Source organism: Lissotriton helveticus, chromosome 3_1 (genome assembly GCF_964261635.1).
Source record: "Lissotriton helveticus chromosome 3_1, aLisHel1.1, whole genome shotgun sequence".
In the NCBI taxonomy this organism is placed as follows: Eukaryota; Metazoa; Chordata; class Amphibia; order Caudata; family Salamandridae; genus Lissotriton; species Lissotriton helveticus.
In genome coordinates, this window is record NC_136061.1 from 1,091,188,063 (window position 1) to 1,091,215,112 (window position 27,050).

At 43.4% G+C, this 27,050-nt stretch overlaps 1 protein-coding gene across 4 annotated transcripts in view; it reads left to right on the forward strand.

The window, feature by feature from the left end:
* SLC4A10 (solute carrier family 4 member 10) overlaps positions 1 to 27,050 on the forward strand; it is a 1,019,075-nt gene that overhangs the window by 655,156 nt on the left and 336,869 nt on the right. For 3 of the 4 annotated variants that reach the window (XM_078683855.1, XM_078683850.1, XM_078683852.1), the window contains exon 7: positions 1,344 to 1,438. In XM_078683855.1, coding sequence (XP_078539981.1) covers positions 1,344 to 1,438 — 95 coding nt within the window. The remainder of the gene's footprint in view (positions 1 to 1,343; positions 1,439 to 27,050) is intronic. The other variant, XM_078683851.1, reaches the window with a different exon arrangement.

Consider the following 27,050-nt stretch of genomic DNA (forward strand, 5'->3'; position numbering starts at 1 on the left):
CCTGCAGATCACACAGGTTTTATTGGCTTTGCGATCAGGAGTTACAGTTTGTGTTGCCTCCCAGCCCCACTGGTCAAAGCCAGCATATGAAAAATAAATGATTATAAAACAATGTTATTATAGTTTTTTTTCACTGTGAGCCAGTCTGTCAAGTTTGATGTTGTTAGGGTGGGACAGGGCCAGCCTCAATTTAGAGCAAAAGGGAGGAGGATCTCCAACTCAGCTGTGTTGAACAGCCGGGTGGACACTGTGCCTCAGGAAGCGTCAGACCAGCCCACTCAGGCCAATCCCGGTGCTTCTCTCATGCTTGGCAAAGCATGAGAGCAGCGTCTGAATTGGGTGGGCAGCCTGTGCACAAACCAAGAAGCTGTGAAGGAGCACCAATGCAGCGTCCTGCAGCAGAGGCTGGAGCGGAAGTGTAAGGTAAGTGCTTTTGTTTAATCATCCCCCGCACTGCCCCCCCCCCCTACTATTTAGTGGCAGCAACCGCTGCTGGTTACAGTGCTGTTTTGGATTTTTTTGTGTTGTTGTAACAGAAAGAATCTCACCGACTCTAGTAGACCTGCTTTCCAAGACAAACTGAATGTCAAATAAGAACCCTAGATATTTTACTAAATCTAATGATAAATGAGACAATGGTGAACAACCTTTACAACGAAACTTTTACAACGGACTACCATTACAACGCGGTCATTACAACGCAAACCATTACAACGTATTGCGCTGGGGGGCGATCTACGATAGGGAATAAGTTTAATTTTCTATCCAACACCTTCCCTAGTGTCCACGGGGACTGGAGTTGGAATAGAAAATTAAACTTTTCACTATCCAGCACCTTTAAGTGCTATGCGTTGTAAAGGTTTGCGATGTAAAAACCGCGTTGTAAAGGCAGGCGTTGTAATAGCCTGCGTTGTAACGTCATACATCCGAGACAATATGACTGAAAACAGCCAACTCTTAAGCCATCCCGTGGGATTTAATGGCCCCCTCCACTACCATCAGTTTTTTTCTAATCAGTGTCGTAAGTTAGTGCCTATATTATTGTAGTTTGCTTATGGACAACTCTGAACACGCTTGTGATCCTTAGACCTACGTGTCTGCCTAATCAGCTTTCATACAAGCACAATGCTGGAAGACAGTGGCATTCTCGGAAATCTTATATATTTTTCCACTTATCACATACAAATTCTCACTGAATTAAAGATGCTTTAGCTCTGCCATTTTTATTCTTACGTACAAGTATTGCCAAAGTGAAGATAGTCTTCATTGACTCATTAATCTTCTAGCCGAATTCTTATGCCACAACTGTACGTTGTCTCTAAAGTAGCAATATTTTTGTTTAGCAGGTGGTCAAATTGTGTCACCACAGTCCGCCCCAGCCTTCATTGAAACGAAAACGGATGTCAGCAGGGAAAACAGTACATTGGACATAGGCAAGGTAAGTCCTGCAGTGGAAGTTTTGAACTGACTTTATTTTTATGTGTCAGAATATATAGCCCTAACACATCAGTTCCTTATCAAAAACTGTCAGATTTTGAGATGTTATTAGAGGATTAGTACGTTTTGCCCAGCATTGCTTAAAGAACGCAAAGCTAGTTTACAAAGAGAATGGAACATACTAGCAGTTCGTACCTGCCGGCAGGCTATCATCGCCTCTTAGAACCCCGACTACACAGTCCTGAATATCTCGTTTGTCACCGTTGCAGCCAATAAGTTCAGCCGGCGGGGGATTTAAACAGCTGTTTCCAGTAACCCTTGGCCTAGCAAAACTAGCTGTCTCATGCAATTTGCCCTTGACTGACATCTTATGTTGTTATAGCTAAAAACTACCTTGCTGCTTTCACCTACAAGGCAGGGGGTGTAAAAAGTTGGTTCCTGTAACCCTGGCCTAGGATACCTTTAGTTTGTGTTTAAGAGCTGACTACCTCTAAAAACCAGTTGTTTTATAGGATTGTATGACATTACAACAAATGCTTTTAGCCCGCATGCCATTACAATGCAAGTTTTTACAACGACTTGCTGTCGGGGGTGCCCTGGAGTTTGGAAAAGTGTAATTTACTATTCAAACTCCAGTCTGTGCAACAGTGGGGGAGGTGTTGGAGTTAAATCCAACACCTAATACCCCCTACAGAAATCCATTTTGTTCTAATATCATGCATGGTAAAAGCATGCGTTAAAAAGCATGTGTTGTAACGGTTCTTTCCCGTTTGATAGTATTTTGCTGCTATAACTAAAGATCACTCTGCTGCTTTCACCTACAATTGAAAGAAAAACCTCTTCCTCGGAGACTTCAATATTCACTGGAACAATAAGAATGATCCCTCGGTTAGAATCCTTAATGACCTCCTTGATGTTATGGACTTGAACCAACTTTGCCATTCTCCAACACATGACAAAGGAGCTACTCTATATGCCATCATTATTAGCAAAGATTTAGCCTCCCTTTCACACATTGTCCCCATTGATTGGTCGGACCATCACCTTATCCTCTTCACTATCAACAGTGTTACTCCTCCCCCATCCCCCAAAAACATCAACCACAAGAAATTAACTAGAAACCTTCACCTTATTCCCCCGGGCGAACTGGAGACTAAACTCCGAGCGAAACTTCAACTTCCTCCTACCTCACAAAATGCTAACGATCTTACTGAATACTACAACAAAACAATCATCGAGGTCCTTGACCAAATTTCCCCAGCTAAATTAAAATCGCAAAGTAACATCCCCGCTAAATCCTGCTTTAATGCTGATCTCAACAATGAAAGACGCGCGCTTAGATTGACCGAACGCACTTGGAGACAACATCCCTCCCCCCCTAACCTTGCCCTCCTCAGATCTGCTAGGAGTAATTGCAAAAAACACATCCTTAATGAAAAGGCCTCCTTCTTCCGCGCTCAACTTGACCAAGCTAAGAATAGACCTAGGGAACTATTCAACATAATCAAAAATCAAACAGCTTCTGCAACCCCCAAATTGATTGCCACCACCGAAAATTGTGAAGAAATTTTGAATTTCTTTTCTGAGAAAATTGCCAAGAAATTTCTATCCTTTGCGTTAACTCCCCCTCAACAGTGCTCCTCACCCCTCCATGTCCTCCCACCCAAGTCGCCTTTCTCACCTTCGCTCCCTCCAGAACCTGTTCTTCTCCCGCTCACGGTCGCCCCCGGGAACATTTCCTCCGCTGCCTACAGCCCAAACGTAATGCATCTTGGCTTTACTTTAGCCAAGTTACCGAGGGAGATTAGACTATGGTAACGCTTTGCTCTTCGGTACACCTAAAGTCCACCTAGCCCCAATCAAGTCTATCCTGAACCTCGAGGCCAGGCTTATTTCCAATTCCAAGAGGTGTGATCACATCTCCCCCATCCTCAAAGATCTCCAATGGATTCCCTTGGATGGCAGATCCATCTCCAAGAATGCGTGCATTACGCATAAAGCCTTGCATCCTCAAACCCCACTATATCTCTCTCAAAATCTTCACAAAGTGGGCTGCTCCAGAGAATTGAGGAGCAACAATGCCCTCATACTAGTTCCTTCCTTGGTAAACAAGAAACGTACCCTGTCACGCTCTTTCTCCTGTAATGCGCCTACCATCTTGACTCACTCCCCAAAGATCTACGTTGCAACCCCTCATACTTCAGCTTCAAAAAAGATCTGAAGCGCCACCTTCTCTTGAAATACTGGGGTCCTTAATCCCGTCACCTCACAGGTGTCTCACAACCTGCCCATTATGGTGCCATGTTTCTCACTGCATTCTACCTGACCTGCCTCCCCCACCTTCTCTCCCTCACATATACCGCTACCCTCCTTCTACCAGATCGCATATATTCACCTCATGCTCCTATATGCTATCTCCTCTCTCTTCTCCCTCCCTGGCTCCACCGCACCCCGATACCTTCTCCCCACTACCCCTGGCCAACCATGCTTGCACAGATATCCAAATCCTGGTTAGGAACTAAATGTTACTTCCTATTTCTTTGACTATGTATTTATTGTTCTTTACATTTTGCTCATATATTTTGCTTTTCCTTTTTGTACAAATGTAATATTGTATTGTGTTTTCACGTCCATCTCCTGTAAAGCGCTCTGATACCCTTGGGCCAATCCAGCGCTATATAAACCTGTTTAAATAAATAAATAAACAAATAAATAAATAAATAGACAAGGCTACACCTTAGCACTTGCACTTTATTGATACCTTTTGTGAACCTTCACTTAGTCTGTTGTTTTTACAGTAGACTACCTGTAAAATCAGCCCATTTATAGTATACGCACTTTAGCAAACTCATATGCTGCTATAATTCAGGATCTCCCTGATGTTTTTATTATAACTGAATATTGTGATAAACTAGGGTACACTATAGTATTTTGCACTTTACTGAAATAACATGCTGTTATCATTTAGGAACTCCTTGCTGTGTACTTGCAATTGAATCCATGCCAGACTAGGCTGCCATTATATTTCACTTACATATTTATCTTTCTCCTGCATCCTCAAGCTCATTTTTAGATTTCTTTTCATAACAGTAAATGACAAACGCCGTCGTTTTAAGAATTTTTCTATTTCATTCTTGCTGCTGTAACCAAGGAATAACCAGTTGCTATTCCCTAATACTGGCTAAACACCCTCAATCAAATGGAATTACAAATTAATTGCCCTAACGCACTTGCACTGTACAGAAAACGTGTGCTACTGTTTTCACATCATTTCTTTTTTTACCAGTTTATTCAGCGTTGTATTTATTTGTTTATGTATTCATTACTATGTTTGTTTGTAATTCTTCTAAATCTGTAAAGTTTGTGTTAATTTTTATTATATCATAATAATGTGAGGTTTATATTATTTTGTTATGCTGGTTTCATGATTGTCATTGAGAACTTAAATAACAGTATTTGAACGTTGACTTGATTGTGTTTTAAATGTGAAGGTTAATTAGGGTTTTTAGGGCGCACAGTTTATCGGCACTCCGACTCTGGCAGAAATTCCTGTATTGTAGGTTCAGGGTAATTTGAGTATCTCGTTCCAGTTTTGAGTTACACTTATAAGCCTATCCATAATTCGCAAATGTTTCCACACATTTTCTTTGGTTTCGGGTGCAAGTTTATTTAATGACACAGGCGCTTTTCAGACGATGGGACATCACAACAAGACCAAAAGACGGAATTAGCAACATCAAAACAGGAAATTAGCATCTGGTCAGGTAAAAAGTAGAAACGTGTTCTTCTCTTGCATTTTCCAAATTGCATTTTTTCAGAAATGAAGGGTTATCAGACCTAACATGACCACTCCCTAAATATTTCTAAAAGTCATTTTGAACTATGCACATTTCAGTCTGCTGTGTGCTTTATATAACCAACCCACATGCTGCATCTTCACAAAAACATTATTTAGACATACATATGGTATAACCCATATGAAATCCATTGCGAACCGAAATGTATGGGATTCAAGGATGTGTCTGTACACCTTCCAACTGAATTGCATTAGATAATGGTAAATTAGGCAGGGCGAATTAAAAAAGGTGTGTCCAGTTGACCAACCTTGGAACATTCCATCATCATGCGATAGTTAGAGCTTTCGCATTTAATTGCAGATAGGCATGCCCAAGACGCCCAGTACAATATCCTGTTCTTGGATGTCCTCAGTGGTACATCCTGCTCCAGGATACAAGCTATAGTACAACCAGGATGCGACCCTGATGCAGGATATGGAACAATAATTGGTCCTTGCTTGCCTGGAATGTAAACAGCTGTTTGGGACATATGTTACCTTTTCAAAACATCGCATCCTTTACCTAATTAAAACAAATCACATTTAAATGAGATTTATGAACTAAACTTAATTAAAAAAGAATGATTTCATATTTAAATGTGTCTTTTTAATATATAATTCGATAAATGGATATATGGTTTTAAGTTTTATACATTTTTAAGGGTTTTTAGGATTCAGGAATTGGTAGTGTAGAAGGGTATTAGGTATTTTTAGAGTTCAGGGATTGGTAATCTTTAGGGTAGTAAGGAGTTTATTAGGGTTAAGCAGGGTTTAGAATAGGCCTGTGCGGATTCTGCCGAACTTCAATTACTTTGGAGTAATCAAAGTAATTTTGGTTATTCTGAGTTACTGTTTGAAGTGGAATTACCGATAATTCCTCCTCCTTGCATAATTTAATTAGTGGGGAAAAAATCCTAAGGGGGTAACACATTTAGCAAGCACCCGCTCACATACACTATTTATGTCCTTCTGCATTTAGCACTGTATCTTAGCACAAAATGCATCTTGATGTCCATTTTGGACACAAGAGTGCATTTTGCGGGGTGGGGAGGGGATACCACTAAATGTCTGGAGTAATTTGGGAAAAAAATTCAACCCCACAAGCACATCTAACGCATGGAAGCGTCTGCTTGCACATCCTATCTGTGTTTCATTGCATTTGTTCCAGTTTCTTTACACAAAGTGCATCCTCACTTCCATTTTGTACAGGAGGGGGTATTTTTATGCTAGGAAATAGTATGTAATGCGCAATTACTCTTTTCTCGTAATTCTGCAGAATCTTGTGTAATTCCTGGATATTTCTGCACAATGACACTACACTGAATAACGCAAGTTATGCCCAGTCCTAGTTTAGTGGCAGTAGAGATATTTTAGGGTTCAGAGATGCATAGTGTTTAGGGATAGAAATGCGTTTTTTGGTTTCAGCGAAAGGGGTGTGTAGTGGTAGAAAGGAGTTTTGAGGATTCAGGGATGAGTAGTGTGTAGGGATAGTAAAGAGTTTAGCGGGCACATGCATCAACGATAATTGCATACGCAAACGGTGCGAATCGCAATTTTCGGCCGTTTGCGAATGCAATTATCAAAAGTGGAATGCATCATGTTTTTCGCAATTTTAGGAATGACAATCATGTTGCGATTCCTAAAATTGTGATTGTATTTCAGAAATCGCAATTTCAGATTTCTGAAATGCAATGCATGATCATTTTTAAATTGCGAATTAGCAATTTGGAAGGGGTAAATTAGCATGAGGTTGAACCTCGTGCTAATTTACCGAAAACCTTCAAACATGCACAAAAATGCATTTTTGAAAGTTGCATGTTACACACACACACATGTCCTTGGGACATGTGTGTGTGTAAATTGCACTTAAGTTTAATTTCAGGGGTGCAGGGAGGGGTTCTTTGGACCCCCCCCCTGCACCCTTGAAATTGCATTTTCAATTTGCGATTCGCAAATTGAACATCGCAAATTGTAAATGCCTTCCCATTGATTCCTATGGGCCTCTTGGCCCATAGGAATCAATGGGAAGGGTTTTCCTTAATTGCGATTCGCAAATTGTGAATCGCAATTAAGGAAAATTACCGAATCGCTAAAAAAAATGCGAATTAATCATGCATTGCCGTTTGCGAATCATTAATTGCAATTCCTTAATTTTCGCAATTAAGGATTCGCAAACGGCAACATTGATGCATGTGGCCGTTAGTGTTCAGAGATAGGTAGTGTGTGTAGTAGTAGTAAGAGGCTTCTAGGGTAAAGGGATTTAGCGTATGGGTAGTAAGGAATGTTTAGGGTTCATGGATCAGTAATCTATTGAGGTAGTAAGTGTTTTTGGGCTCAGGGATGGGTTATGTAAAATTAATTTATATTAAATAAAATAATTAAAAATTAAGAATGAACATGCAATTAAATTGAATTAAATTGATACAATTTAAGTTAACTCAAATTGCATTTTAAGTAGTGTTATTATGTTATTTTAAACATGTAATGCTTTACATTTAAATCATTGATTTGTTTCCATTGTAGAATATCTTTGTATATATGAATGTATACATTATTGTGTGATTGGGGCATAAAAATATTACATACATAATACTTACAAACATACCTGCAAATAAATTCACTCCTTATGTAACTTACTTTGATGTAAAGGTATTCCCAGTTTAATTACCGCAAAGTAATGGCTCCCTGTGTAACAGCATGTGAAGTGATATTTATTTAGGATTGGAGCTGGGAGGGGCAGAGGATTGGGGTTCCTAACGGGGACAAGGGTATGGGTGAGTAGCTCAATCGATCAATCAATTAAACCAGATTTGTAGAGTGTGACTAATCACCAGCGAGGGTATCGAGGCACTCAGAGTGAAGCTCCACAGATCAGTCGAACAGACAGGTCTTGAGTCCTTTTCTTAATTACAGAAGAGAGGAGGAGGTCTGCAGGTGAAGGGGGAGGTTGTTTTAGGATTTTGCTGTGAATTAAGAGAAGTATCGCGCTCCTCTGTTGCTCTGGTGGAGATGGGGGTGTGAGGGGGAGAAGGAGGCAGAGTGCAAGTGTCTCGAGAGGTGCTGGAACTTCAAGCAGTGGTTGGTGTATTCTGGGCCTTGATTGTGCAGGGCTTTGTAGTTGTGGTCAGCATTTTGAATTGGCATCACTTCTGAAAGGGTAGCCAGTGGAGCTTTCTGACGTGGGGGTGATGTGGGTTCATTTAGGGAGGTCGAGGATCAGTCCGGTCGCTGACTTCTGTATGGTCTGCAGTCTCTTCAGGAGGTGTGTGGCTATTCCAACGTGAAGTGCATTGCCTAGTCCAGTCAGCTTATGACCAGTGCCTAAGTGATGGTTTGTCTGAGTTTGCCAGGGAACCATTTGAAAATCTTATGGAGCATGCGCAGTGTTAGGGAGCAGGCGGAGGAGACTGGATTGATCTGGTTTTTCATTGTGAGTTTACGGTCCAGGATGGTTGCGAGTGTGTTCTGCTGAGTTGGCTGCTGGTCCAAGTTCTGTAGGCCAGCGGAAGTCGTTCCATGGCTAGGTATTGTTCCTGAAGATCAGCACTTCCGTCTTGTCTGTGTTGAGTTTTAGGCAGTTGTTTTTCATCCAGTCAGCAGAAACCGTCATGTACCTGTGGAAAATGACCTTCATGGTAGCAGGGTCTGCAGATAGTGAGAGGATCAACTGTGTGTCATCTACGTAGGATATGATGATCATTCCATGGGATCTGACGATGTTGACCAAGGGGGTCATGTAAAGGTTGAACAGTGTGGGCTGAGCCTTGAGGTGTGCCGCAAATTATGTTGAGGTGAAAGGAGGTAAGTGGGTTCTTTAGGTTTTTCCTGGGAGGAAGGAGACAATCTATTTAAGGATGTTTCCTTAGATTCTGAAGTGATTCAGCCTCATGATAAGGTGGGGTTCGAATGCTGCTGAGATTTCTAGGAGTATCAGGGCCACTGATCCTCCCCAACCAATGAGGGTTCTGATGTCATCAGTGGCAGCAATCAGGCCAGTCTTGGTGCTGTGGTTTGTGTGGAATCTGAAATGGGAGGAGTCCAGAGGGTTGTTCATCTTCAGGTGTTGCGTGAGTTGGCGGTTGATGGTCTTTTTGAGTACCTTGGAAGGAAAGCAGAGCACAGAGATAGAGCAGTAGTTCTTCAGTTCGTTGGGGTCGGCAGAAGGTTTCTTGAGAGAGGGGGTTTAACTTCTGTGTGTTTCCATAATTCAGGGAAGGAGGCGTTGGTTATGGATGAGTAGACAATGGTGATGGGCAGAGTTCATGATGGCTGTGGTGTTCTGTGTGGTGAACTGGACCCAGGCACTGAGCAGGAGATCGGGTGGCATCTGTGGGAGCAAGGAGGCTTGGGGTACCAGCAGCAGTGGGTTGGGGTTTTAAAGTTTGTGTAGTTGTTGGATATCTTGTCATTAGAGACATCCGCCTGGGAGTCACAGAGTTCCTAAAAAGGGGTAATCGTACTTTTGGTAACTGAGGGGTTGGAGAACGCTCTCATGATGTTTAAGAGTTCCTTGCTGTAGTTGGCGCTGTTTTCGGTGTGGTCACCTAGGGTGTTCCTTTTTGTTATTTTCACAAGTAGGAGGTACTGGTTGTTGGACGACTTGAAGGTTGCTCGGCCTATGGGCTCTTTGCTGACGTTTCATTTTCTTTCTAGTTTTTTGAAGTTGCGTTTAACTATTCTGTTTTGGGGTGTACAAAATGGCTTGTTTAGAGGGTCTTCTGAGTTTGGTGTGCCTAATTGGGGCAACTCTGTTGGTGCAGTCAGTGATCCAGGCAGATAAATTCTTGATTGCCTGTTCAAGGTAGGGTGCATTGTTAGGGTGGGAGGTGTTGAGGTCTTCAGTCTACTGACTTTCAGATACTTTGTTCCACCTTTGATGTGAGGTGCTGGGAGGCTTGGAGGTGGTGCTGGGGGATCCTGTAATGGTGAAATGGATGATTTCGTGGTCTGTCCAGGTGAGCTAGGCAACATGGCGGTATTTGACTCTGTCTCTGGGCATGAAGTCAGAGTCGAGTGTGTGTTCTGTGTGGTGTGTAGAGTTAGTGACTAGCTGGATAAGGCCGATGTTGTTCATGTGTTCGAGGAGGTTGATGGTGTTGGTGTTGCTGAGGTCGTCAAAGTGAATATTCAGGTCGCTGAGGAAGATGTAGTGTTTGGAGTTGAGGGCAAGTACGGGGATGTATTCGGGGATGGCGTCACAGAAACAGGTGTGGACCTGGTGGTCTGTAGGTGAGGGTGCTTCTGATTGTGATCTATCTGTCGATTTGGAGCTGGAAATTGAGGTGCTCCATGATTGGAGTGGTGTAGTCTGCAGTAGTGGTGCAATGGATGGTTTCTTTATGGATGCTGATGATTTCACCTGCTTTTGTTGGCGTATCATCTTGTAGCTGGCTGGTGTAGGTCAGCAGGAATCTCGGGCCGCTGTGGGGTTGATGCAGGTTTTAGGGAGGAAGATGACATTGGAGTGAGGGAAGTGAGGGAAATGATGGCGTTGCAGATCTCGGTGGTGTGCTTGCAGACTGATCGTGCACTTAGCAGGAGTTGTTCCTAAGCCATATTGGTTGTCATGATGGTGGTCATGTGTGCTGGTATTTCGATGTTGCAGGAAAATAGTCCTAATGCTGAACATGGAGTGGTGCTGCAGCAGTTGTTGCTGTGGAGTCCAGGATCCAGTGCTCAGAGCTTAGTGGCAGAGCATTTCCGGGTGGTGGGAGAGCTAGGGCATAACAAGGTAACGGGTAGACTATGGTGTGCAAGAGGGCAAAATGCATTCAGTTGCACAGCCTTTGAGTAGGCATAAGTAGTCTTTGGGTAGGTTTGGTTAAGTGAGTGGGAGGCCATGGAAATTGGGTAAGAGTCGCAGGTATAACCAATGGGCGTAGTTGGGGGTTGTCTAGTGCAGCATTGTACTGAGTTGTTCTTTACTTTTTTTAAACTACAAATATACCACTGTTTTAGAATAAAGTAGGCAGAGTTATAAGACATGAGACTTCATAACTTCACCATTCATTGATAATCTGATGCTTTTCAATCTGCGTTTTAGTAGATATCACTTGTCCATTGCCATTTTCTGGATGCCCTTAAAAGGAACATTGAAGCATTGTGAAGCAGTTATCCTTTTTTATTTTTCTGTATGGCAAATAACATATCTCTCTACTAATTACACGACGGTGCTTCTAGCTGACTGACTCACAGTCTCCTGAAGATGCTGAGCAAATGTTTATGTGGCAGGGCCAACATGTCGAAAAATGTAATTCAAGATTTAATTGTTGACAGCTTTCAAATTGCTGCATTTTTATTAAGTAAAAAAGATTTGTTAATTAATTAAAATTTCACATTTTTTATCTTAAAAACACCGCCAGTTTAGAGAGCTACGGATTTCCGGGTTCATGCAGCACTGTATTATTCTAACACAGTAAACACAAACATCCAAATCAAGTTTATAGTGCTGTTAATTCCCCATATTGCCTTCTTTAGTAATGACTGAACACAAATTGCAGTGCATTACCAGCTAGCACAATAGTGCTGCAGGAATTGATGCTGCAAAATGAACTTGTAATGAATACATGGTCAGTCATTTTCTCCAATCCCAGGGCCCGTTAGAAAGGGTGTGAAAGATGGTTTCTTGCATCACCTTCGGAAATGAAAACGAGCATTTACAATGCAACTGTCTCACCTTTGCAAAAGTTAGAGCTATTGGCATTGTAAATGACAACATTTGTATTTATGTGTTGGTTTTGAAAACAGATAAATAAATGGCATTGTCATTTACAATGCCAATAGCTTAATCTCTTGCAAATGCGAGACCTATTGCATTTGCAATGCAATAGGTCGAGTATTTACGCGAGTTTGAGCTATTGACATCGCAAATAACAATGCGTTTTATTTATGTTTCCAAAAATAAAATATAATTAAAATGTCTCTCACACTGCTGTCTCTCTCACACTGCTGTCTCTTTCACACAGTAGCAACGTAGTAGTAGTAGTGAGTGAGTAGTAAAGAGTTAGTAAAGTGTACTAGACCTAGTCGAGAGTGAGTAATCGAGAGTATTAGAGTGAGTAGTAATGAGTGAGTAATAGAGAGTAGTATAGAGTGAGTAGTAAAGAGTTGTAGTAGAGTTAGTAGTAGAGAGTGAGTAGTAGAGTGATTTAAGAGTAGAGATTAGTAGAGAGAGAGTAGTAGAGAGTGAGTAGTAGAGAATGAGTAGTAGAGAATAGTAGAGTAGTAGTGAGTAGAGTAGTAGAGAGTAGTAGAGCGAGTAGTATAGAGTTAGTAGAGTTGTAGAGAGTGAGTAGTAGATAGTAGAGAGTGATTAGTAGAGTGGGAGTAGAGAGTAGTAGAAAGTGAGTAGTAGAGTAAGTAGTAGAGAGTGAGTAGTTGAGTGAGTAATAGTGAGTAGTAGAGAGTGCGTAGTAGAGGAGTAGAGTGTGTAGTAGAGTAGTAGAGTGAGTAATAGAGAGTGAGTAGTGGTGAGTAGTAGAGAGTTGTAGAGAGTACTAGAGTGAGTATTAGTGAGTATTGTGAGTAGTAGAGAGTGAGTAGAGAGTAGTAGAGTGAGTAGTAGAGAGTAGTAGAGAATGAGTAGGGAGTATTAGAGAGTTGTAGAGTAAGTAGTAGAGTGAATAGTAGAGTGAGTAGTGAGTAAAGAGTGAGTTGTGAAGAGTGAGTAGTGAGGAGTGAGTAGAGAAGAGTGAGTTCTCAGCCATCGGTCACCTTTAGCTAGCCCCTCTCTCTCCGGTCCTCAACCGACTCCCTCCCAGACCCTGATAGGAAACAGACAGCCAGCAAGTGAGGTGAGAGAGAAAGTGCATGGGTGCGAATGTGAGTGCGTGCAAGAATGAATGTGCGATAGAGAGACTGAATGAATAAGCACACTTGTCTGTGCATAGGTGTCCATGTGAGAGACCACAGTGTGCGAGACTGAGTGGGAAGGACGGGGGTGGGGGGTGGATGTGTGTGTGTGTGTGTGTGTGTGTGAGAGAGAATGAGAGAGGCAATGCCTGTGAGAGATTGACCTCCTAAATGCGGTAAAAGTGATGTCGCTCAGCCGCCTCCTGCCCTCCTCTCCCACTCCACCTCACCTCTGCCGCTACCAACATCTGCGCGTTCAACATCTGCGGGCCTCTCGTCTGAGTAGCTTCTTGTTGGCCTGTGGGTAAGCCTTTTGAGAATGTTGCAGTATGTGACTGAACCTGTCTGAACACTGTGGCAGACGGAAGGAGCGGCAGCTGAGGCCTTCGCTGACACTGCGCCATTCTTCCCGCTCGGCCCTCCTGTCACAGGAAGTAAGAGGACAGAGTGCACTCCCTCTGCAGGTGTTAGTGCACTTCTGTCCCACACAGGAAGTAAGAGGCAGAGTGCTTGCCCTCTGCAGGTATCAATGCACTTCTGCCCGTCAGAGGCTATATGGGGCAGGTCAGGCTCCATCAGTAGGTGTCAGTGCACTTCTGTCCCTCACAGGAAGTAAGTGTCGTATGGCTTGTGGGCCTCTTTGTGTTTATGTTAAGTTAGCATGGCTTATTTGAGTTTAAATGCCATTTTTCCCCTTTGCTGCTTTTGCACACAACACTGCTTAGCAGTTTTTGCTGACTTAGCTTGGATGTAGTTCTATACATGGGAAATGGGTTGTTTTTCAACATCACTAGACATACATCAGATCCTCAGTCTGTACAGTGAGTGCTAAGCCGCCAAGGTTATCATAACGTGAGCCTGTTTATTGGCTTGTCCGTGTAACACATTCTAGACACAATAATTTGGCAGCTGCAAGCCGAGTAGGATTCTGGCGCCTTTATCATAGCACACTTGCCAGAACTGCACACACTTGGAAGATTCCAGGCATGCAGAGAGACTAACCGATCCTGATGTAATTTACACTTACTGAGTGGACAGGTAAATGGGGTCCCCCTAAGATTACTCCAGAGACCTTCTATAGTTTTATAATACATAGTTCCTAGACAGGGAGGGTGTTCTAAATAGGCACTTTTATCACCAGTTTGCACTATCATTATAACATGATTCCTCCTTTTGTATTTTATGGAATTGTAACCATGCTGTCCGTATTATTATTATCCATATGCATGCTGATGTTGATTAAAATACTGCGCTTGAGATCATGTCATTAAAATAAACATTTTAACCTTACCGTGTCTCTAGTTTACTCCAGATGTGGACTGGTATGAGCGTACGACAAAAGAGTGTTCTCATTTCCCACTATTCCTGAGATGGTTCTAGGTTGCATGTTCTAGGTTGTCTAATCATTGGTTTCTTTACTATAGGAGCTAATGTGACACTGATTGCTAGTCTGGTTGGGGATTTTGGGTACTAAGGTGAGTTTTGGCACACCCTAATTCACTGAGGTCCTAAGTCTCTGTGCATAGTTCTGTGTTTGCGCAGAATCCCTGTAACATAAGAGGGAAGAGAGTGCGCGCCCTGAGTGGGTGTCAGTGCACTCTGTCGGAGGAAGTCAGAGGGCAGAGACTGTGCGCCCTTGGTGGGTCTCAGTGCACTCTGTCACAGGAAGTCAGAGGGCAGAGAGTGCGCAACATCTGTCCGTCACAGGAAGTAAGGCAGAGAGTGCGCTCCCTCTGTAGGGCCAGTACATTTCTGCCCATCAGAGGCTATCAGGGACAGGCTAGGTTCCCTCTGTAGGTGCCCGTGCACTTCAGTCAGTGACAGGAAGTAAAAGGGCAGAGAGTGTGAGGTCTCTGCAGGTGTCAGTGCACTTCAGTCTGTCACCGGAAGTAAGGGGGCGTAGAGTGCTCCCTCTGTAGGCGTCAGTGCATTTCTGTCATGCACAGGCAATCGGAGGACAACCGGTGAGCTCTCTCTAAAGATGTCAGTGCACATCTGCCCACCACAACCAGTCAGTCTCACTGCAAGTGCACGTCTGGCCGTCTCTCAGTCCGAGGCCCAGGATGGGCTCGTTCTATAGGTGCCTGTGCATCCCAAGATTCCAGCTCACTCTATAGGCGCCCATATACGTCTCTCTAGCGCCACAGGGTTGGCTCCCTATAGGTGCCTGGGCACACCTGTCTATCGCAGGCAGTGCGAGGACAGTAACAAGGCATGGGGTTGCACATCTGCCCATCACGCGCAGAGGCGATGAGTGGGCAGGTGTGTGTGTGTTTTTTGGGGGAGGGGTCAGCTCTGTCTCTGTCTACAGGTCATGCCCCTCCACTGCCGTGCTCGTTGGCAGACACCCACCCCTCCCTTCCCACAGTGATACCTTGAACCAGAGGTCCGTGGAGGTCGCGGCCTCGGGGAGCAGCCGGGACCCTTCATGTCTTTCAGGAGTGCATAACAAACCAGGCCTTATGGCAGATTACAGCCCGCCCGCTGCGCACAGGACGCCCCCACGCCCTGCCCCAATCTCCCACCCTCGTCCACACTGAGATGTTTCTGTCTTTGCTATTCTAAAGAGTACATCTACAGTAACGAAACCCTGCCCCACAATGCCCACATAGAAGGGGGGGGGAGGGGTCCGAAGCTTTCTGGCAATGAATAATTTTTACAAAAATATTTCTTTTCCAAAAAAGGGGTCGGTTGGAGCGCAATAATACATTTCTTTTTTTTTCTATGAATGAACACTTCAAATGTGTGGTGTGCAGTCCCGGAGCATGCAGCCTCTCTGGTGTGTTCATGAGGCCGGGAGGGCTGGGGTGATGTCTGACATTGAGTTGCGTGAGGTTTCCTGCTCTAAAGCAGCCACCTCGGGTGACAGACATACCAGCTGTCTCCGTGGGGGCACCGCTTCATTTCTGCCAGTGGGTTTTAGGTGGTGGCACCAGCCCTGGTTTTTGGGAACTGGACTTTTCTCCTCAGACCACCGAGTATGGGCAAGAAAGGCTGATGGGGTGAAAGAAGGGGGGCAAGAAAAATGGAAAACCAGTGACAAAGGGAGCAGTCGAGGATGAACATCGAATGTGTGAGAGGCAGATAAAGAGACAGGAAGTGCACGAGGTGGAAGAGAGAGACATGGGTGGAATCAGAAACAGCAGCCTAGGGCTTCACTAAACCCAGCGTTCGGCCCCGCCGGCATCGGGTTATAAATCTAGCGCTCCGTGGATCAAAATATCCTCTTTTTTTACACTTTAACCATTTCTCCGTCAAGCGAAGGTCAGAGTTTTCATAACAGACGCCTCTTGTGGCCCCTGATCTTCGCTGGATGTTGGCAAGGGTTTCTTTGCATGCCGGTTGCTGGAAAGATGTGGGTGTTTGGGCTGGGAGACGGGGTGGCCCGTTTAAAAAAATTATTTGCACTATCCAGGGCATATCTGAGACAAGAAAATGAGAACGAGGTTTCTCCCCCTGTGCGGCTTCTTATTCATTCATTCCTGTTTTATCTCCACCTTTTTGCCGCAATTACACACAGGTCACAGAGAAATACACCACACACATTCAACAGCGTCCTCACACACCACCTGGCAACAAAAGAATTCACCAACACATATACCACCCATGCACACACCATCCAAAACCACAATGCACACAGACCCCACGACTCCAGACACCTCCACATTCCACCCAAACAACTATACCACCTACCACCACAAAACAGCAATGCACACCCAACCCCGCCACTATTTCCTCAAAAGCCACCACCCCGTGCGCACAGGAAGACGGTACCCGACACACGCAGACTACCCATCCACACACCAGCCCTATACACACTTAAAAATCCACACACCACCCATTCACACGTATATCTGCCGTTGCCGGATGCTCAGAGAACGCCCAGATGTCACCCTTCGCCCATGTGCACACACGGAACCACCACAACCACACCTCACCAACATGGGTACAGACACTGCCCTCCAGCTGCTCCAATGCACATTCAAAGGCATAAATCACAATAACACGCTTTTCTGATAGGAAACTCACCTAGACGGTATAGAATCGCAGGTCATCAACCCCACAACAGCTCTGCGAAGGGTCGCATCACAGCAGCAGCACCAGACACACGTCAGTATACACTGACCTGATAGACAGACAGACAGACAGATGCGAGGGACAGAGAAAAGAACGCACCTTTTGCTGCCTCGTCCTCAGAACTGGTGGGAGTCAATAACCCGCTTTAAACCCCAGGCTACACTAGCGCCGCTGTTCATGATCTTCAACCTGCTTTTTACAGCATCTGCATCAATTTAAACCCTTAAGTATGCTACTTATAAGAGACATCTATTGCAGCACGAAACAAGTTATTTACGGCTAGGAATTTCTTCTAGCAAGACGCTGTACTGCTTCCCCCCGCCTGGGGAAAGCGGAAATGGAGCACGCGAGGCTCCTCTCTTGTTTCGGCCGGCCCGCCCACCGTCAGGCGCGGGCCCCTTGGGCTTGTGTTTTTTCTTCCCTCAGTGCGGGGTGGGCACCCGTTTAAATACAAAGCCTCTGGCGGGGTGGGCACCCACTAGGGGTATGAGAATAGCACAAAGTCCCTGGCGGGGTGGGCACTCTTTTAGCCCCGTCCTTTTCAGACGGGCTTGGCATGACTTACTGGTGGCGTAAAAGGTTCCTTATCTTCTTTATGGGGCAAAACAGATGGCCCCATAAAGAAGATAAGAAACCTTTTACGCCACCAGTAAGTCAAGGGACCCAATCTGAAAAGGACGGGGCTAAAAAAGAAATGAGAACGTCATTAGGACCTCTTCTCCAATGGCTGGCCACCGTTTAGGAGGCCAGCCAATGGAGAAGAGGGGCGGGGCTTAACCTCGCTAGTGAAACTTTCTCTACCTCATTAAATCTCGCCAGCTCGACTGTGCATGTGCGCATTCTTTCGCAGGCCGAGACCTAAAAAGGAGTCAAACTTGACTTTCGTGGATCAACAAAAGCTGAGGGGGCCCCCTGCAAGGTACACGAAGGGGCCCCCGCTCCAGATTTAATCCGGAGCTCTAAGGCCTGTGTACTGTGCTGAGGGGCTCATGCAGCTGGGGGGCCGGCGCACCATGGGGATGGGGTGGCCTGTGTTACACCCCTGCCGTGGATTCAAACAAATGCAATGGATAGGTGCAGTACATCCTAAAAGTCTAACATAGAGGACAGTATGGCAGAAGACAAGGACAAAGGGTATGAGAATCCTTTCCTTATTCACTGATGGGAATAATGAAGGATTGATGCATTTGCAAGTTAAAAGATGTCGGATAAAAGTTAAATTCCAAGGATGTCAATCGGATTTTGGCTGTGCGGGAGCCCTGCCATACTTGAGGTTTGCTTGTTTCATTTAAAGGTTTTGGAAGGTGCCAGGGGGAAAACAGGGGCTGTATTGTGAATACGGTAAACTTTCCCTGTTTGCGTCAAGGCACACTTTTCAAAATGTGCACCAGGCGCAAACAGGGTCAGTGCACCATATTACAAATAATGTACTGCCCCAGGGCAGGAGCCAACTCTGGGTGAAACATGGAGCAGCTGTTTAAAAGCTGCTCCGTCTTTCACAGTGCAGACGGCAACCTGCCTGCATTTTCAAGTGGGGGGAGAGATCCCCTTACAGGTGGGTGCAGTGAGTGACTGAACCTGATTGCAGAGGCATGTTTGAGGGGCGTCCATGGAACCCTGTTTCTCCCCTCCAGAGGGGTGCCTTCAGGAGGCGCACTGAAAGTGTGCCTCCAAAAGGCATGTTTGCCTCTGCGCCCGCGTCCATAATCCGTTGTGGGCACAGAAGCAAAGTTATTCCCTCATTTGCATGATGCCATGCCTCTATGCAAATTAGTGAACACCCTCTTACAATACCACTGGTTCAACATATGCACCAGTGCTATAAGTATTGCACAATTTATAATAAGGCCCCAGGGCACAATAATGGCCAGGCCTCCTAATTTAGGGGGATCAAACTTCACTATACTTCCCTACACGCACCATTTTGCAAGATGTCCCAGGCGAGAGAAATCCATCACTGGTCTGCAGGTGCAAAGAGAAAACTTCTTGCATGCGAAGTACCATTGATTGTTTTACACAATACAACTCCCTCTAGGGGAGTGTGTGTTAGACTGAAATCCCCAGTTAGGCACAAATATTATACTACATATTTCACTGAGCCTATAGTGGAGCTTCATTGCAGAGGTTAGATTGTAGCCCAGACCTCAGCTGAATTTACGGGCCGACCTTCCAAATGTCATATATAGAAGAATGGATGAATGAAGAGTCTGTGGCTCACAATTGATATCATATGGTAACTTACATGATCCTGTTCATACCATATTATGTTTTCTGATGTGAACTTTTTGCATACACCACTTAGGAGAAACTAGAAATGTTTTGTGTAAAAAATTAAGATGACACACTTTCAAGGCTCAGTTGTTATTTCTCCACTAATGCAATCATGTGTCCTTAAAGAAATAAATCAAACCAATATGTATTGAGTCTAAAATGAAACACTCAAACAAAAATATTTCAACTTGTTGGCACCAGGTCATAACTGATGTGCAAAATAAACATGAAATTGTCATACATGGTCATACATCAAACTCCTTTTAGCAGCCTAGAAGAAACGCAAGTTGCCAAGTAAAAACTGTTTTGACTGACTCAAGGTTAGGAGAAATACATTTATTTTATATTCTGGCATTTTAAATTGGTTCACATTACATAACCACAATTCCAATAATGTAGGGCTTGTACAAATAACTTGTTTAAAAAGTTGTGTTTCAATGGATAAAGCATACACATTCTTCATAGCTTTATACCTTTGTCATTCTGTGACATGGACATGGAGTAACACACAGTCCACATTCCCTATTTATGTAATGGAATGCTTTCCTAAAGCTGTTGATCATCTTCATCAAGGTGATCAATTGTAATATACTGTCAATTGTGCTGTTAAATGCAATGAAGTTAAATTTAATAAAATTCAATTCAATTCAATTCAATGTTGTCCCATCCCTTGAGTTGGAAAATATATGCACAACTCCATGAATGTTCGAAAAAAGTAATTTTACTTAGCTTTGATTTGCAGGAGGCAATCACACACCATCAACATCAGCAACAAGATATTCATCTCATGTCTAGCATGAATCCAAGCAGGATGATTAATTTGATTAAGTCACAAGCTCTCCGCACTTTCTCCAACAACTCCATTTTATGTTCTAACATTCAATTTGCCACATAGCCATCTCTGTGTCTCCTTTGTTAAAGTTTAACATGTCCCTTTCACATCCACAGTATTACACAATCACCTTTAATACTAATATATTACGTAACATGTAAGCAACATGTGCTTGCCACATCCATAGTTTCCTTCACCTACTCAGCTAATACGTTACTTCTGTTATAGTGTAAGTAACATGTCAACATGTTCTTGCTACACACACGAACTTCCCCAGCATGTACACAATTCTCCCCTTCTTGCACAAACCGACTATTGAATAGGATTTATTTACTCAGCTGTGACTTTGTCTGCATAAACTTAGGCGTTTGTAAATTTAATGAATTCACTCCACTTGTCAACAAAGGATGTGGAGGTGGATTTGCCCTTAGTACAGCTATTTTGGGATGATACAACACCTTTGGGCAGCATTATAATACACATAGTCATTACACATAATGATAAACATATCCGAACAAATAAAACAACTCCTATGAATATCATCCTTCCCCATAGCTTTATCCAGTTTAAAATTCTCAATTCAGAGACTTCTCCTATTTTGCCCAAATCATCCACTATACCCACATAATTATGTTTGATAAACACACAACACTTTCCCCCCACAGGTACACTATATCTGCATTTTGTGGCTACAATATAATCTAGACTAAATGATTTTGTAAGGCTACCATATGAATTTGAATGTGTTCTATCTATTTCTCAATAGCATCTGTATGCTATTTTAGGCCGCATCAAAGCAAAGATAACTGTTTTATGGCTATATATAAAAGGTATTACTAGTTTGAGATATATGTTTCCTTTCAGCATAACTTCCCCAGCACATTACGTGTTTTCCCTTTGGGCAGGGTTTTCTCCGGGAAACATCCTTTACAACGCAACTTTTACCACGCAGTGCCTTTACGACACAACGTTTACAACGCAAACCATTACAACGCATTGCGCTGGGGTGCGCTCTAGGATAGGGAATAGGTTTCATTTACTATCCAACACCTTCCCTACTATCCACGGGGACTGGAGTGGAATAGTAAATTAAACTATTCACTATCCAGCGCCCCAAAGCACTATGCGTTGTAAAGGCATGCGTTGTAAAAACCGCGTTGTAAAGGCATGCGTGGTAAAAGCATGCGTTGTAATGTCATACATCTGTTTTCTCCTGTCGAACTCCAGAAATCACACTGCCCAAAAGATAAGCTCTTCTCCACTTTGGAAATAACCATCTGTGTGCTTGATTGACACACAAATATTATATTCCCCAAGGCAATAATCATCCTGTTTTAATTAATTACTGAAGCTGATTTTGAATAGTGAGATGACAGCGTCAAACAGGCCTCCATTGTTCTGTTCTGTTTTTCAGCCCTGGATGACCGTGCCATTTGTAGTACTGTTGAAAATTAATAATAAACCTTTGATATTGTGACAATTAGATTGTCCTACAAAGATTCCTCCTATTGCTCAAATACAAAATATTCATTTTCGTTGTGAATGCATTAAAGTAAGTGGACCAAACTCAATATTGTTGGTGTTGGACAACAAATTTCTTTTCATCCAAGCGATGCATTCTTCTCCTTGTGTTGTTTGTGTTGTGCCAGGTATTTCTACACTTCCCCTTGACTCATAGCAATATGGCTGCACACCTAGCAATAAGTGCCATTCTGCTACTGACCATACTCATGTAGCACCGACAGAAAAGTATTACCAGACGATAATGCTTGAACTCAGTAGGCGCAAGTCTATAAAGAGGAAACTACACAGGATTAGATTTGCCATGAGGAAATACTGCGCTATTTTCCACTGGTTCTAGTTCTACAATCCCCCTCCTCCTTATGATGGTCTTTCTCACTCTCCAAGGGCAGATCATGCACCTTCTATCCCAGTTTTGTGGGTACATAATGCAATAATGGTCTGAACCTGGCTTAGGTTTACTTCACCTACCAATGTCCCACGATCTAATTTGGCATCCCGTCATATTAGCTTTTTAGCAAGAGTATGGACCTTACTCCTGTGTGTGTTTCCACACCTAAGTCACCCTGGTCCCCGTGTTTTATCATTCACCTGTGCTGCTGAAGGTTTTCAGTTAAACTGATATTGGCTTTTAGTCTCTTTGGGATTATCCCACAAATTCCTACTTTATCCTTCCCACCCACTGACATAATGCGAGTTTCATTGAACTGGGAGAGACCCCCTTTTCTGGGTATGAACCACTGCAAAAAATTCCAATATTGATTGTGTAAGTACATTCTGATCCCTACCTGTCACTTGATGAGTGGGCATGTGCCAGTGAGTAGGCTTTGGCAGCAAAAAACTATTAACATTTCTTGTGATGCTTTACTGGTCTTAAATTTAGGAATTATTTTACTATTTTAAGCAAATATCTCCCCACCTTGTTACATGTTACCCCATCCCAAAAGATCTAGCTTTAGAAAAAGATCTAAAGGTTGTGTAACACAAACTGCATAAAAACCGAACGTCTTTATCATTATGTCTTTCTAAAATTGGGTCTGATAGAATTGTTGTCCCTCATTCTTCTGTATGAAATACACCATAACATTTTGTGTTTGAGACCTTTATGTAAAGATCTGTGCTTTGTTCAAATTTGCACCTTTTTCTTTAAAAGTGTTCCTGTTTGTTTCAAATAATTATAAAAAAGGTGAAAATGTAAAAAACTGCATTTGATATATGCCCAGATGTCATTGTTCTACTTGAGAATACATATTATGCAATTTGTTTTGTTATACTATAAATGTACACATCAATAAAGCATATATGTGTGTTTAAGCACAGCACTTTTAGATACTGATAATGTTTTGTGTCATTGATTTCAGGGTTTTGTGTAAATTCTTAGAGTAGTTTTGCTTTACTGGGAATGTTTCCTCACCCCATATTCTGCACCTAGCTGGACCTGCCTATCTTTTCACACATCTCCTCAGGTCCCCTGTTTAGACCTGTAGGTCAACCCATGATATTATGTTATTTTGCAGCATGCCATCCACACACCCTCAGCCTTTTTTTCATGTGAAATTGTTAATCTGCTCCTGAAAAATCCTGCGAATACCCAGTCAATAGCTGATCTTAAATCTTACGAATTATGTCACATATACCTTTGCTAGAAATTCACTGATATACCAGTCTTTATAGTGCAAAACTCAAGCCAGAGGCCACATCCTACTCACCATCCCTTCATCTCTCTACACTCTCCGACAATATTCACTTCTATTTACTACATCTCCTGTGACCCACTCTTACGTACTGGACACCCTCTATTGAAGATACATAATTGCTGACACTGGTAACGTGAACTCCTATAATACATGTGTAAGAAAATACAGCTTTTTTTGCATTATCCCTTCATTTTTTTGGACTGACGCTGCTTGTTTATTTTAACTCTGTGCACTAGCACTCTGCTAACAAGTCTCCAATGCATGTGCTCTGACCTCTAGGCTGTACTTCTAATTGGCAAATTTACCCTACCTATACATCCCCCAAATATAGTACAAATTGTAGCTAAGACCATTAAGATTAATGTCTCTAGTGGACGGCAGCACATATTGTGCCATCAATAAAGTGACAATGCAAAACATGGCTACAGGCCTGCCACCAGTAAATTGTCTGTGAAGAATTAAACTGCAAATTAGATCCGCAAAAAAATATCTTTTGACCGGCCTACACTCTTCACGCATATTAATAAGTAACCCATAGGTCGGCTTTAAATGCCTACAGGGAAGGGTGCAGGATATTGATAAGCCGGACTTGTAAAAGCTAATGGTTAAACATGGCCTACAGTGACAGTGCACTAAAAGCTATTTTCACTGTAGCAGGGTTGGCTGTACCCTTGGATAGCATTCAGAAACATTATTGAAGGCAAATAATGTTATATCGGCCTGGTGACTGGAACAACATTTAATTCCTGGACTTTTGAACATATATATTACACTTCTGACTTCACCAATGAATTAGATTTGTTTTAAATATTTTGCAAAAGGTACTTTTAAAAAGTCACATTTAACCTGCCTAAAGCCTCTAGAAGCCCACTTGCTTCCAAATGTCACCTAGGAGCTAAATAAGTTCTTGATGAGGTCTAAATTGTTTCCCAGAGCGTGGGAGGAATATTTTTCCCTTTACAGGATGACCATCTGGGCTGTTCCCAGGGACTTAATTACCTTCAAAGAATGCCAACCTTTTACCTGGCACATCTAGCTCACACCTAGGTCTGCCTTCCATCTGTTGTCCTAGCCAGCGAGGCCCTAATCCCAGCAGGAGAGGAGATGGCCCTAGAAAACGTTTTGTGTGACCACAGAGGACGGGTTGCTAATTTTCTTGGCTGCACGTTTAGAGTGAGCACAGGAGCTCTGCACAGGGGAAGAAGGGCTCTGCTGTGTTGGATATAGATAGAGAGGGGCACTCTGGGATTGCTTGCAGTAGGGCACATAGAAACTGCTGCAAAAGTAGGTAGGTTATCCATCGGAACTGTTTCCCAATTGGTTAAGGAGGGGTCATGAGTCACCCCCAATCACGAGCTAGTGCCAATATTAAATGTACCACCCCTGGGTATCTTCTTCAGAACACAAGTGGACCTATGGAAGACAGAAAAGGACTGCGACTGCTCATGAGACATGTTAGAAGAACTCTAAAGGCAGGACCAACCTGCTCCCATTTGTACCCAGGACAAATAATTGGGCTCCCAGAGTCAGTTGACTGATCTCCTAATAAGCTACGGGGACAAAAATGCTGCAAGAAGCCCACCTTCCTTACAAGAGCCACGCTGACCAGCTTCAGCTGGACCTACCCTGTTCTGGTGGCTTATGTTGGAGCGAGCACTGACCTCCAAATGCTTTTCTTAAGGACCTGGAACCCTTGGCTTGTGACAGAGAGTACTCCTGTCTAACCTCAAAACTTTTCTACAAACACTTTGCGAAGAGAATTATCGAGGGAGTGGGACCCACCCAACAGCCAGTCTACCCAAGGTGCATTGCCAGGAACCCATCAAACCACGACCACTTCAACTGCATACATTTGCTCTCTTGCCTCTGCCATTGACGAGGAACTTGTTGGCCTCCAGGATGCAGGAAATAGAACTTCTGCCAGATCTTTTTCCACCTAAGCCAGTGGTTTCGCTGACTCTCCATTCTGATGCAGGGTCCTGTCGATGCCAAACTTTCTTCTCTCAGTGCCAGCTCACTGCCTGCATTCTTTGAGGCTTTTGATGACTGAGACAAACCTGGGCCTTATATTCAACTCGTGCTCCACTGCGGTCAGTCTAAGAAACTACCATTGTTCATTTGTACTGCGATTAGTTGTCCATGGTTGCCTCTTTGCACTTTTTAGAACTATTTTTATTAAAAATTTGAAAATCACATCTCTAGTTTCCCTTCTTGTATTTTTGGCATTGTAATGCCATTTTGTTCATTAAAATGTTATCTATTATTTAAATTGAAGTGGGATTGTTATTGTGTTGGATTTTTGACTTTTTAAAAGTGTGGTATTTCTAAATGCTTTCCATGTTTTCTTAGGTAAGCCTGTATGCTCTGAGGCATTGAGCTCTGGTTTAAATTATCGAAACCTTAACTAAACCTAGCAAGACTAGGAATATCATGATTTCTGGTGGACTACTGTCCACCCCAAAAAATAATTCATTTTCTTACAACATGGAGACTACTTCCCTAAAGACGCTTAGAATTCCTTGGGGATCGCTCATTGCCCAGCCCACTTTTATACACCATGGCTCCTTGTTGAGTCTCGGTTTTCATAGGCATGGTGATTCGTTTCTGGGGTCACAGACATAGCAGTATAGAACTGTTCTGCTACTCTGTCTCCTTTAAGTTAGCCTCTAGAGTGGTAACAAAATAAAAACTTAGATCTACTTCTCCTCTTCTCTGAAGTGCCTACATTTTTCACTGATATCAGATGAATAGTACATATACTCCTCAGACACCACCTGCAGCCTTGCTCTGCTGAACTTCACCTTCTCAAAACAATTTTCTTCTACATGTATTCTAAGTTCGAAGGTAAGCACAGATCGGGCCCAATCTCCATTTTGTATCTCACTTGCGCTCCATCGTGGTATGCCAAATTTTTTTTACTTTGAGTCGATCTTACATGACTAGATGACCACAATTGGCACATTGATCTATTAAACCCTAGAACCTCATTCCGATGTCGGTGGGAGCGACACCAATGGCTTGTCGGTGTTGGACCACTGAAATCTGTGCAGTCGGTCCGGCCACAGGGGTTGAGGGACCGACAACTATGGTTCCAATGGTCTCAAGGCGCCTGTCGGCCCAGCGGTCGGAATGTAATCCCCACAATAAGGTGGTGCCAGTTTAGGCACTGCCGTAAGGATTACAATAGCCCTTCCCCTCTGCCTTTCTGTGGTGTTCCGAATGCAATAGAAAGGTAGACAGAAAACGACTTTGAAGGCCCTAGCAGGGCCCCCATCCCTCCACTGCTTCTGCTATGAGGACTGAGGGGCACCTTTGTTGCCCGACAAAAATCAATGCCCCATGTGGCAGGCTCCATGAGGTGCCTGGCACATGGTGCAGGGATGTTTAAAAACATGCTTTTTGGCATTGGGGCTTCTGCTGCAGCCCTTTTCCGTGCAGCAGCACAAGTCTCAATAAAGGGCATTATAATTTGGTGGCCAGGACCTCCGAGCACGTGTCAGCCAGCCCCTTTTCCACAATGATGACGGTT